Source organism: Uloborus diversus, chromosome 6 (genome assembly GCF_026930045.1).
Source record: "Uloborus diversus isolate 005 chromosome 6, Udiv.v.3.1, whole genome shotgun sequence".
Lineage (NCBI taxonomy): Eukaryota > Metazoa > Arthropoda > Arachnida > Araneae > Uloboridae > Uloborus > Uloborus diversus.
Genome location: NC_072736.1, coordinates 121,565,328 through 121,578,222, shown reverse-complemented (window position 1 = coordinate 121,578,222; position 12,895 = coordinate 121,565,328). Strand labels below are relative to the sequence as shown.

Sequence of the window (12,895 nt, the reverse complement as noted above, 5' to 3'; positions counted from 1 at the left end):
TGAAATTTACATATAGGTGCCAGTTTAGTATAGCCCATGGCCTATCTTCTCTGTGATGTCATAAAATCACACGGAGCTCACAGCAGTAATTAGTTTTAAATTTACTCATAGAAAAAATGAATAAAACTGAACTTAGGTGAAAAAAATCATTTCTCAATTATTGCCACAATACTGTAGCTTCAAAATGGGGATAACAAAAAAAACCATGATTCCCAACCATGACCTCAGTAGCAGTAATGAATAAAATGAGCTTGACAGAGCAGTAGGATTCGACACCAAGAAAAGAATGATTACCAAACTTGAAACGACTGATTGAACTTTCAAGGATTAATGGATAAAAACAACGATAACTTCTTTTTTTTTTTACAAAATCCCCAACAGCAGGGCGAGAGATTATTTGTAAAATGAAACAAACTACAAAGATATTGCTCAAAAACAACGATGCCAAATGCATGCCAAATCCTAAAATAAATAATAAAAACATAAACCTTGCCCCCCAGGAACTCAGCCCTAAATCCGCCTATGACTAAGTTCATGTTCTCCCAGGCATATTAACACACGTAACGATGTTTAAGGAAGCCTAGTGCATGAAATTTAGTTTTGTTTGTAAAAAAAAACTTCAAAATTGGTAAAAATTTGCAAAATCCCTCATTTTACACCTGAATCCTACAACCGCACAATGAACCAAAACCCTACATTGTATGGCTAAACCCTACAAGTTGGCAGAAATGCAATGTGTATAAAAGTACACATGAAACATTTAAAAACTCAGCATATGCTCATTTTTTAACTCTTTTTAAATGTTTCATTTGTACTTTTATACACATTGTGCTCATTTTACTCATTACATAGTAAAGTTTTGGGCTGCTTTTTTTACAAAATATTTGTAGCTGAAAATTTTACATTTTCTAAAAGAGACAAGCTAAATTATTCATGACATACTTTCGTTGGAAGGTTCTATTGTAGCAAAATTTAACTGTAGACCATTCGCAAACTGTTCTGCAGCAAGCCTTCCGCAGTGTTTCGCTTGCATAATTAGAGATGTAGCTAGAAGTCCGAAGTCAGCACAGAACGAGTTTCCTTTGTTTTCGTAGAGCAGGTTAAATTCTGCATCGATCTAGAAAATGTTTTGACACAATAAATAAACTATTCATTAATAATAAATTATTTTAAACAGAAGGGAGTAGGTTGATTTTAAATTATTGGAGGTTAATTTCGAGCTTCAAGGGAGAGGTCCAGACCCAGGGATTACCTTTTTTCCTACCGCTAGTGGAAATAATATAAATTGTGAAGGTAATCTGCTTGATGATTTAGAGAGAAATAATTATCAGATTTAGAAATCTAACTTAAACAAGTTATTTGTTATTATCAAATATTGCACTTGACAGAATTTAAATTTTAAAAACTCTACCAAAATCAAATCGAGTCTGATTTAAATTTAAAAAATCCTATTTTCTTGATTTTTTAAACACTAATTTGTGATTTTTATCAACTCTATTGACTAACACAGGATAGCTCAAAAATAAAACATCTCAAGTGCCACGTGTCCAACAATCAAAGTTGTATAAAGGAAAATAAATGATGGAATGTTGCCACAAGTCGGAATAATGGCCACAGTTCGTAAAAAAACCTGTTTAAGTTAAAACTTGAAACATACAGTTCGTTTCAATGAGAAACCTTCGTAAATAAAGTTTAAAATCTGATAAAAATTGAAACACCTGAACGGAAAAAATAAGTAACCTATGTCCGTCCCAGCACCCCTGACAAGTGTATACAAAAATTTACTGTTCCAACCGCTCTCCAACACCCCCCCCCCAAAAAAAAGATAAAATACCCCTTAGAGCACCCTTCTGAAAATGTCTGTGGTGCAGTCTGCAGACCCTTCCGCGGGCAGGTACTCCAGACACTTCCTGAAAATAACTCTATTTCTAACTATATACATATTAAATAAAAGGAAGTAATAAAAGTTATTTCTTACAATATGTTGGTTCAAAAGTCTAGGCCACGATTCAAACACATTTCCTGCATTCTCTAATATTTGGAAACGTCGTCCTTCAAAAGTCTGGCCCATAAGCAATATCACCTCCTCTTTTGGCTCAGAATTTTCTTTGAGCCATTGTTGCCTTTGTAGGAATGTCAACGAGCTGTCTTCCGAAAATCTTTTACGTACATCTGGAGTCTCTCTCTCCTTTTTTTAGGTATTCCTAATTCTCTCCTTTCTGTGGTCGATAAATTTCTCAGCCTGAAATTTCTGAACCGCTCGGCTATGAAGCCTCTTGCAGGCGAGCCATCAGAACCAGCAGTAAACCATTGTTCCTAAGCAATAAAAAAAGTCGACTGCAATGAGCTTATGCAGAGGGAAATAAAATAATTCCGAACAAAATTGATAAAATTTCAATTCAATGCGAGGGCCTTTTCCCTTAAACCAAAAACAAAACTTGTTTAACAAAACTTGTTAAAAACTTGTGTGTAAGACAAACATATAATTAATAACTATTGACTTAATATAAAATTAAACCAGCAATTCACGGTTTAACTCTAATACAGAATGCAGAATTTTGCTTGAATTTTTTTTACAACTTTAACAAAAATAAAAAGAAATTTCTTTTATTTGTTTCCTAAAAAAACGTAGAAAGCATCAAACTTGAGAAAATTTCTATTATCCTATCAGATGCAAAAATATCACATTTTTCGAAATGAAGACGACAAGAATATAAAAACAGCAAATAAATTAATTTAAAAAAGTGAAATAATTGTAGAATAGCATTTTAACAAATCTACATAATGAGTATTATTAGTAATTAGGAAATAAGCCTGTCAAGGTTTGACGGATGAAATTTCATTTCCATTTCAGAGAAGCAACTAACTGCCTCTTTGGGTATATTTCAATAGTTGAATTTATGGCTCGCCAAATACTTGACAATTATCTTTTTTCTTGCAAAATCAGCAGAGTCGAAGTACACAGACTTTGACAATTATAATAAATAAAACTCTATGGTAAATACAAACTACATGTTCGGAATTAATCATCGAGCAATTATAGAATTAACCTCAACCCAGTAGATATTAACTGGAGATCTTTTTTTCTTTTTTTCATTAGTAAAACAATTAAGCATGCATCCCCCCCCCCCAACTTGAACTAAATTCTTAACGTATGCTATTATTTTTTAGAATAAGACGTCAATCAAGAAATAACCATAAATAGAATAAAATTGTTAGTACAGAAATGAAACATACTTAATGTTTATAAAATCTCTGTATCTACACTTTTTTAGTTATTTGTATACCTGCCAACATGTCTACTTCGAAAACCCTACAATTTTCTCGACAAAACTGTACAAAGACAATAACATTTTTAACTGAAAATGCGACGTTATATATGAGATCTTAATTACATGACTGTCACTTCCAGCAGGTTTACTTCAATTTTCAGTTAAATAAATTTGTTTCATTTATGTAATTTTCTGTGAAGTATGTTAAATTAAGCAGGTTTGAGAAAAAAAATATGAACAATAAAAATAAAATAATCTGTCTAAATGAAAAGTTTAACTAATTAAGGGTAGCAAGCAAAGGTTAATACAATCTCTTGTTTCCAGAAATATAAAAATATTTGCTTGATGCAAAAGGATAGCGATCTCAAACACGGGAACCAGTATTCAGCTAAGCACGTATTCACTCTTGAAATATGACGAAGTTCGTTCAAGTTCTTCTTCCCGTATTAACACACCTAACAATGAATGCTGAAGAAGCTCAGTGCTTGAAATGTAGTTTTATTTATAAAGAAACGTCAAAATCGGTAAACATTTTGAAAAAACCGCACACTTTTACCCTACAACCGTACAATAGGGTCCAAAACCGTACATTGTACGGCTAAACCCTATACAAGTTGGCAGGTATGCATTTGTCATTTCAATCTTCAAAAATTGGCACAAAGGACATCATGAAGAAAAATTGACAAAAGTAAACAGTGTTGACAAAAAAGAAGACATGTAATTGAATACATGCTTTAAAAACTTTTTAAAAAAATTTTGCGAATGGAACACAATTTCATGCAAATAGAAAAACATGTTTAATGACTAAGGAATGTTTACTTACATGCCCTTCCCCATCTAACCCTTTCAAGACAGGAAAGCATTCGACGATCTTTTTTGCCAGCAGTAGTTTCGTTTGTGTTGTAGGTTGACTATCGAAATTTGAGATATAGGCATCCACCACAGCTCGATTTATTTTGTACTTGGCAGTTATGTTTATGCTACCAGGTACTCCGGCTACCAGCTTCAAATAAATTTCCGGTAATTTTCTTTCGAGCAGTTCTTTTATTCTAATTTTCTTTAAAATAAGTTCCTCTGTTGAAGTAGTTTTCCCTAAGTTTTTAACTTCTTCTGCTTCAGAACTTTTGACTAAGTTTCCGTCTTCTTGCGCTCCCTTACTTTTCTCTTCTGTTTTCGAGTCACATTTTTCACTGCCAATTTCATCTGGCTTATTTTCTGCAGTATGAGTTGTTCTGAAAAGTTTTAGAAATTTTAATCGAGGCCCTGCTTTTGGAATCAACAATCGGATCGTTTCTTCATCAAGCAGCGGGAAACTGTATTCATCGATACCTTCATCTGAAATGTTAGAAATTAAACTTATTCATTTTCAAGCATAATTATTTGATGGAGAAATACATCTTTTGAATAACATAAAATGAAGGGCCCGCAGAGAGTTTTTGGAGAGAAAAAAATTAAAAAATAGGAAAGTTATGGCCTAATATATAGGGAAAAAATAATAATAATAAAAATAGTGCTAAAAAATGAAAAGAAATTTAAACTGAAGCTTCTGATTACAAACGTTGTTCTACGTTAATTAAATATTAAATTCTAAACATGGAAAACATTTCTGCACTTAATTTTTTTAACACTAGACATTCTGAAAAAGCATGAAGTTTTGTTTAAAACTATTAAGTGAAAGTCTCACAACATATTTTCTTTTTGTCCCTTACAAAAAAGAAAATTGCACTTGTTACTGAATGTATTGAGAAAATTATAACTATATGCAAGCAATACGTAAATTGCCAGCTCAATACAATGTGAACTGATTCGAATATTTCATATTCATTCATACATAAGGGACTGGATATATTATTTATGCATTTTTAAACTTAAGTTAGCTGAAAAAAAAATATTTAGTCAGAGATTAGGCATTTTACTTTTTGACACTTTTAAAGAGCATGATATTTCGTTAAAAACTTTGGAATTCAACGTTTTTAACGAAATAAAAATTTTAGTTAATCGTCTCTTAACAAGGCATAGATAACATTAGAAATGTGAAAAATTCGATTCCTATAGCGGATGCAAAGAGATACCGATTATCAAAACAACGTTATCAAGTTTATAGATGGCATGTAAAAGACTTTAATAAAGTAAAAGTGTTTCAGGATTACACGATTAAACTCAACTCTACCGCAAACATATTATTAATAACTATCGACATATTTGAAGCAAAAATGAAGGCTAGTAAAATGTGGCATTCTTTACACTTAAAGTGTTGACACATAAAATTTAAATCAGCTTGTAAATATATTAGTTGATATAAAAGTTATTGATAATAGTTCATTGTTATAAAACACCATGAGAATCAACAAAAAGTTAATTAAATATGAAGTTTTATTATTTTTTTTATTAAGCAAAATAAAGAGGAAAGCACATATTTCTTGCACATTCACTTTTAATGAAAGATAGTATGTTTTGATTTCATTTGTTACTTTTAAAAAATTAATAATAACAACTATATTTTTTTGAAATAAACAAATCTAAAATTAAACGTCTTTTATACTTCATTCTAAATAAAAATAATGAATGATAAATAAGGAAAAATGAATGTGCATGATTCAGGGCAATTCCACCATAAAGTAAACCAAAACATGTAAAAGTGAAATTTGAAAAAATTATCAACTTTATACATTTTTTGAAAGCTAAAAGTCTGCAGATAAGTATAACATGAGGGATTTTGATTTATATTAACATTTTAGCCAAAAAAATGCTTGATATGAAAATGGCGCAGTTCTGAACAGTTCTGTGCAATAATTTGCTATTATTATATCCTTGCTCTGCAGAAAGTTCAGAAGCTAGGAAAATAATGGTTGACTTTTACAATAACATTGGGGTATAATACATCTAAAAAAACATCCTTAAAGTTCTATATTATTTATTAAAGCATTATAAAGTTACATTAAAATATCATTAATTAAAGATACGTCCGTTACTTAAATTTCACAATTTTCAGGTCCTATGATTTATTACACATTAAATATAAATATTTCACTCATTTTTTCTAATTATATTGTTTATATTATTTATATAAAAAATCTGAAATAATTATTTTTATATTTACATATATTTTTGTGAGTAACAGACGTATCATTTTCAATCGGTAATAATTCTGTCAAACTAAGTATAATGGATGTTATCATTTGTTGAAGTATTTATTTATGTTAGTTTTTAATTTTAATAACAATGAAGGCTAAAATTGAGATTATTATGCTAACATAATAATCTCAATTCAATATCTCAATGCAAAAAAATGAAATTTTGAACAACATCCCAAAGGAAAACGTGGACAGCATATTTATCATGCTGCATGTAGTCAGAACACACAGCATACGATTTTGTTATTGTTTTATGCCAGATAACTACTGTGAAGATTGTTACTTTCTCATTAGACCAGTGTGTGCTTTGAACCTCATCTTGGTACCCAATTGTATAATTTTCAGCAAAATCCACTTGAACCAAAGCTTTTGTTGGATCATTTTTAATGTCAGTTTTTAATTTTGCATAGTCTTACTATTCAGAAAATTGATATTTTTACTGATGGAGCAGGGCAACATTTTAAGCAAAGGTTTAATTTATGCAATGTAAGTTTTATGAAAGAAGATATGGAAGTTAAAGGTACATGGCATTTCTTTGCCACCTCTCATGGAAAGGGACCAGTGGATGGAATTGGTGGTCAGCTAAAACATAAAGTTTGAATGGAAACTAAAACACGAAGACATGTGATTAATATTGTAGAAAGTTTCGTCAAATGTGCAGTAGCTGCCGGCAAGAAAACATCAGTTATATTTGTTCCACAATCAAAAGTTCTTACAGCAATGGATGAACTAGAAGATAGGTGGACTGGAATTCAAGCAATACCCTCAACTCAATCAATACACTGTGTTAAAGCTGGTGGCAGGTACTGTATCAGGCACTCTCTTGTATCAGGAAGCCAATCACTAACAAAATTTAATTTTCAAACAGAAAAATCTGAAACTGTAGAAACCACCATGCCACAAAGTAAAAGTACGGTGCATTTGGAGATTGGGTTTTTGTCGAATTGGTGTCGGAAAAGAAGACACTACATCACTTTGTTGGTCAAGTCACTGTTTCTGACAACCAACGTCCCAAACTAACAGTGAAATTTCTTAATAGAGTTGGCGAAAAGTTTTTTTGGTCAACAAATGATGTTTCAGAAGTTGATCGCAAAGAAATAACATCACTACACCCAGAACCTTCATTTGACACCAGAGGACGACTTACCTTTTGAGTTCAATTTTTCACCTTATAAAATTTAAATACCTCAACTAATTGCAATTGCTTTAATTAGTACTTAAATTGTAATAAATGTGTTTATGAACATAAAATGAGATTTGATTGAATTTTATTCTTTAAAATAAAAAAGACCTTTTAATTACAAGAGTAAGTTTTCAGAAATGATGCGTTCGTTACATCTGTGATACGTCCGTTACTGTTATATTTTTAAAAAATAACAAGTAATTTTCAAGTTAATAGATATTTTGCAAGTATACTTAAAATTAACATACTTTTGTTGTTTAAAATAGTTTATTAAAAAATTTCTTACATAATAGTTTCAGAAAATTTTGGATTACTAAAACAGTGTGTTTTTAAATTCCATTTGTAAGATACGTCCGTTACTGGCAATAAAAAAATGAAATTAATTAAAATTTAATATTGACTAAGAAAAACCAGAAGATTAATAAGAAGTTAGCAATATGTCTTTAAATAATATCAAGCAATAAAGCAAATAGTTAACATATTTTGTGTTTATGAGGCCTGTTTTATGTTGTGAATGATACGTCCGTTATCGTGGAATTGCCCTTCAACCAAATTCAACTTAACTTCAAAAATTTTAAATTAAGAATATTTTCGTGTCTATTTACAAAATATAATGTGTTACAAAGATTATATCAAGATGTAATGTGAATAGCATCAAATTTCTTGATAAATTATTTTGTAACTTAATTTGATCATATCAGTTGATTTTATTATAAACATCAACTTAACTGTTGAACATTCCTTCCATATTCCAAGTAATGCTTCATAATTACATGTTTACAACAAAAAAAAAAAAAAAAACTAGAAATGTCTTCTATTCTGATACTACCAGTACAAAACCAAAATTACTTTAATTAGTAAAATTAATTTAGAAATGAGATGACAGTGAGCTAAAAATGTTGTATAATATTAGGGATTTTTAAACATGTGGGGAAAAGTATCATATTGTGTGCATTTATTATACATTAATGCTAAAAAATTAATACGTGCAGCAGCCAGAGCTTCGGGCATTAGCTAACGGAAGCTTTGGTATTCGCGTTTCGGCCGATCTCTAATTTTAACACATTTACATAATGAGTATTATTAGTAATTACCGACAAGTATTTAAAACTTCATTAACTTAAGAAGTTGTCAATAAAAATTTGATTCAAAACTAAATAAGTCGACAATATGTGAAAATGATTAAAATAAAGCTTGCAGAAATGAATAGCATAAAAACCAAACCAAAAGTTTATTACTTTTCAGCTATTGAAATAAAAATAAACAATAAAATGTGGGGCAGCACAATCAAAAATTTTCAATTGCCGAAAGTTCAAAACGCTTACAAAATTCAGAATTGAAATCTCCTACATGGCAAACAAATTTTCGCGGTGCACGTTCAAGTTGGCACGTTTCCCATGAAATACATTTATTATTTACTAGCCGCCTTCGGCGACCAGCTGGTTCGCCTTTTTGCGCCATTCGACTTTTATGCAATCGACTTACTTGCCATTCACCTCTTTACGCCACAGTTGCAACGGCGGCTGCTTAAATAAATTTTGTGGCGGTATCAATCAAACTATATCTATCTATATCAATATTAATTTGAGCAAAACATTTTCTGGTTCCATCTCTAGTTTCGTCCTTTGGAATATTTTTAAGTGAGGGGGGGGGACTCAAAGGGAGTACTCTTCATGCAAATTTCGTCGGAAAATAACAAAAAGTACTTCTACTTTTGTGTGAAAGTATTGTTTTTTCAAAGTCGGTAGGGGTGGGGGGTGGGTGGGGTTAGTGACGGGTATATCTATTTCTTACTGTCCATCTACTATTATTATGGACCTCTATATTTGTCTATCTATCTATACGATCAATGAATATCTACCTCTGATAGTAATTAACAATCTTTTTATGTGTATAAATATTAATTAAAAAAACAACATTTTGGTCCACTCAACATATCTATCTCTCTATCCACCTAACCTAACCGACAATCCCAAAAAAAAACCCCAAAGATCATGCAAAAATCCGCGGGCTTTATTAACTTTATTAAATAGCACGCGAAAAAAAAACTTCCATTTTACCCGTAGTCTACAAAAAAGAGCACTTACGAAAGCTAAAAAAAACTCGCTGCATGCACACAAATGTGTGAAATCATTCACTTTTTACGTCAAGTTTGCCGCCTTCGGCGGCTGTTTAAATAAATTTGGCAGCGGTATTAATCAATCCATCTCTATCTTTTTCAATATAAATTTGAATATTTTCTATGTCTATCTTCAGTTGCGTTTTGGGCCATTCACCTTTTTACGCAAAGATTGCCGCCTTAAAAAACAACAACAAAAAAAAAAAAAAACCCTCGCTGTTTAATTCAGTTAAATGCAAACAACTATCTAGTCTTGGTGGGACGGGGGAGGGGGGGGGGGGGGATATTGACCTCCCGTTGAAGCTCTTTAAATGACGGGCCTGTCTATTCTACACCAATCCCTAACAAAAACAAATATCATGCAAAAAACAGCGGGCTTTATAAATAGCACGCAAAAAAAAAAAAAAAATCTCTATGATTATCCATCTCTTTTTTTTTTTTTTTCAACCTCCCCGCCAATTCCCTAATTCAAACAAATATCACTCAAAAAATCGCTTTGGTTATTTAATTAAATAGCCCAAAAAAGAGTTCTCTCCCTTGTTCCCTGTAGTGTGGTGCAAAAAGTAGCGTATGCCAAAGAAAAGGAAAAAACAAAAACAAAAAAAAACCCCTCACTGTTTTAATTTATTTGAATGGTAGCTGTTTCATATTGAATCGAAATCCTTGATGTGACGTCAGTAGTGGAAAAATAAAGAAATGAAATCCTTTACGCGAAAAAAAAGTAAAGAGAAAGCAAACGATTGATAAATGAAACAAAAATGTATTCAGTGATTATTAATATCAGCAATCAAAGATATTTATGATCTTAGCTTTTGCACCAACGAAGTCATAGCATGAGATTAACCATGAGATTAACATCAGAATATCGCTAATAAACAACAGAAGAATCTAAACACACAGCTTGGCATAGTACAAAAAATAATTGTTCCGTTTATTTATCTAAAAAAATTGCAAATGTAAAAAAAAAACTTTAAATGTTAGGAGAAAAGACAGTAAAAAAAAGTAAACTGAAAAAATTGTTTGGAATATGGAGAAACCAATATTTATTAAAGTAAAAAATATAGATAGAAAAAAATACAAATAAATTTTGCTGCGATTAAAATCTGACTGTCTAATATCGAATCGAAATCCACGCTGTGACGTCGATGGTAGAAAAAGAGCGAGGAATGTTTTTCGACCGACGTAAAGGATATGATGATGTCGTTCTGCATTAAAAAAATTGTAGAAAAAAAACTATTGCGTATTTTTGAAAAAAAACTTCTTCTGAAGAGGGACAAATGTTTTGACTATTGCATAGATAAATTATAGAAAAGAGGCTTTTATACTTTTTGAGGGATGGGTTAAGCAAAAAATAAAACAGAGGAAAATGGGAAAAAAGACATTTTTTCAAAAATTCATAAAAAATACAAAAATTGGTCTATTGTCAAAATTTTTTCGTTCATCATGTTTAAAATTACATTTCCTACACTATAGTACAAAAAATATTTTTCTGGCGCGATTGGTTGGGGGTCTGTGACGAATTGAACACGAAAAAGGGCTCTAAAACACATAAAACATTAAATAACTTTTTTTCTAATTAAAATATCAAAAATCGAAGCCCGAGGTGCACTTTTTCAGCAAAATCTGCATCTGTATACACAATTTCATCTTTCCACGCCTTACCGTTTTCCCGGGATGCACGCCACAAACACACACACACACAGACACACAAACTCCTTATTTTATTATATGTAGAGATTAAAATTAAACATAAAGAATGCTTATCTAAGGTAGCGCAGGTAAAAACATCTGATTGCCCAAAATAATTAAAATATTTTAAAGATGAACAGAAACAATATTGTTTTCAGAAACATAAAGGAAATAAAATGATTTCATGAACTTAAAATGAAATGAATTTGAAGTAAGAAATATATGCAGGAATTGCTTTCGTTTTCTTAAGTGTTTTACTTATATTTTGGAGATGAACTTGCAGAACAAGTGCATCTCCAAACGTAAAGTATTGCAGAAACAAAAAGTATGCTTATCTAAGGTAGCGCATGTAAAATCATTTGTCTGCCCAAAATAATTAAAATATTTTGAACATGAAAAGAAGCAATATTGTTTTAAGAAATATAAAGGAAATAAAATGATTTCATTAACTTAAAAAATGGAACGAATTTTAAGAAAACGAAAGCATGCATATATTTCTTACTGAATCTTTTTACTTATTTTTTGGACATTAACTTACAGAAGAAGTGTGATAACAAAGAGACATAAAAATGTAAAGTAAACACAAATGAACTTACTTTCAAAATTTGAGGCAAATTCGCTTAGATTCCAATCTTCCAACAAACTTTTTACGAAGACGTCCATCTTCCCGCCTTACTGCTGGTCGAGAGTCTCAAATGATGCGCGCACAACAGAAATGTAAACCGTGTCACGGCGCTCAATGGCTATGCATACGCTACAACAAAAGAGTTCACCAATTTTTTTATCTATTAGAAAGTTACTGAAATTAGCAATGCGTTCCAAATACAACAGATAAAATAGCGTGAATAATTCTAACAACGCAGCTCAAATTAACTACGTTTAACTGGTCATAAGTAATATTGCCATTATGAGATTCAATAATAAGAAAAACGAGTTGAAACGTCGAAGTTTCATATCAATATGAAAGCATGAATGTAATCATTCTCGATTTTTCTAATCGCTATTGAAACAAGAGAGTAGGTACAATAAGAACGGAAAACATAATTTCAAAATGTCAAAATTCATTGAACTTACTTTCAAAATTGTCAATATTTAACAGAATAACAAAAGCAAAACAATCACATTTTTAGAAGGCGGCCATCTTGTATAAATTCTTCCGCCGTCATACGAATCACTGCAAACCTGACAAGAAATAGTTCGCTGTATTTTATCAAATACTTCATTACCAAAAGTTAGTATTTGTCTCAAAATAGCGACAGATGAAATATTATATGAATAAGTTCAACTACCACGCTAAAATTGGGTTCATTAAACGCATAAATATTAATTTTCGTCAAATTTGAAAACATCCAATTTCATAATGAAAAATGTTGTGCCTCATATTTGAAAAAAAAAATTCATATTTGAAACATTTTGACTCACGAAATTTTGAATTTGAAAATGTACTCAAATTTGAGTATTTCAGTTTTTTGAGTGTACACACACACACTTGTGATTG

General features: G+C 30.9%; 2 protein-coding genes across 2 annotated transcripts in view; both read right to left on the bottom strand.

Moving 5' to 3' along the window:
- Positions 1 to 2,071, bottom strand: part of LOC129224953 (uncharacterized) — a 6,424-nt gene extending 4,353 nt beyond the window's left edge. The window contains exons 1-2 of the mRNA XM_054859501.1: positions 1,979 to 2,071; positions 996 to 1,117 (exon numbers count right to left, since the gene is read on the bottom strand). Coding sequence (XP_054715476.1) covers positions 996 to 1,117; positions 1,979 to 2,071 — 215 coding nt within the window. The remainder of the gene's footprint in view (positions 1 to 995; positions 1,118 to 1,978) is intronic.
- Positions 2,072 to 3,922: 1,851 nt separating this feature from the next.
- On the bottom strand, positions 3,923 to 12,180 carry LOC129224132 (uncharacterized). Its single transcript, XM_054858548.1, has 2 exons — positions 11,994 to 12,180; positions 3,923 to 4,607 (listed from the first exon to the last, which is right to left on the bottom strand). Exons 1-2 carry the CDS (start codon positions 12,058 to 12,060, stop codon positions 4,048 to 4,050), a joined length of 627 nt encoding a protein of 208 aa, XP_054714523.1. The 5' UTR covers positions 12,061 to 12,180; the 3' UTR covers positions 3,923 to 4,047.
- Between the last annotated feature and the right edge of the window lie 715 nt (positions 12,181 to 12,895).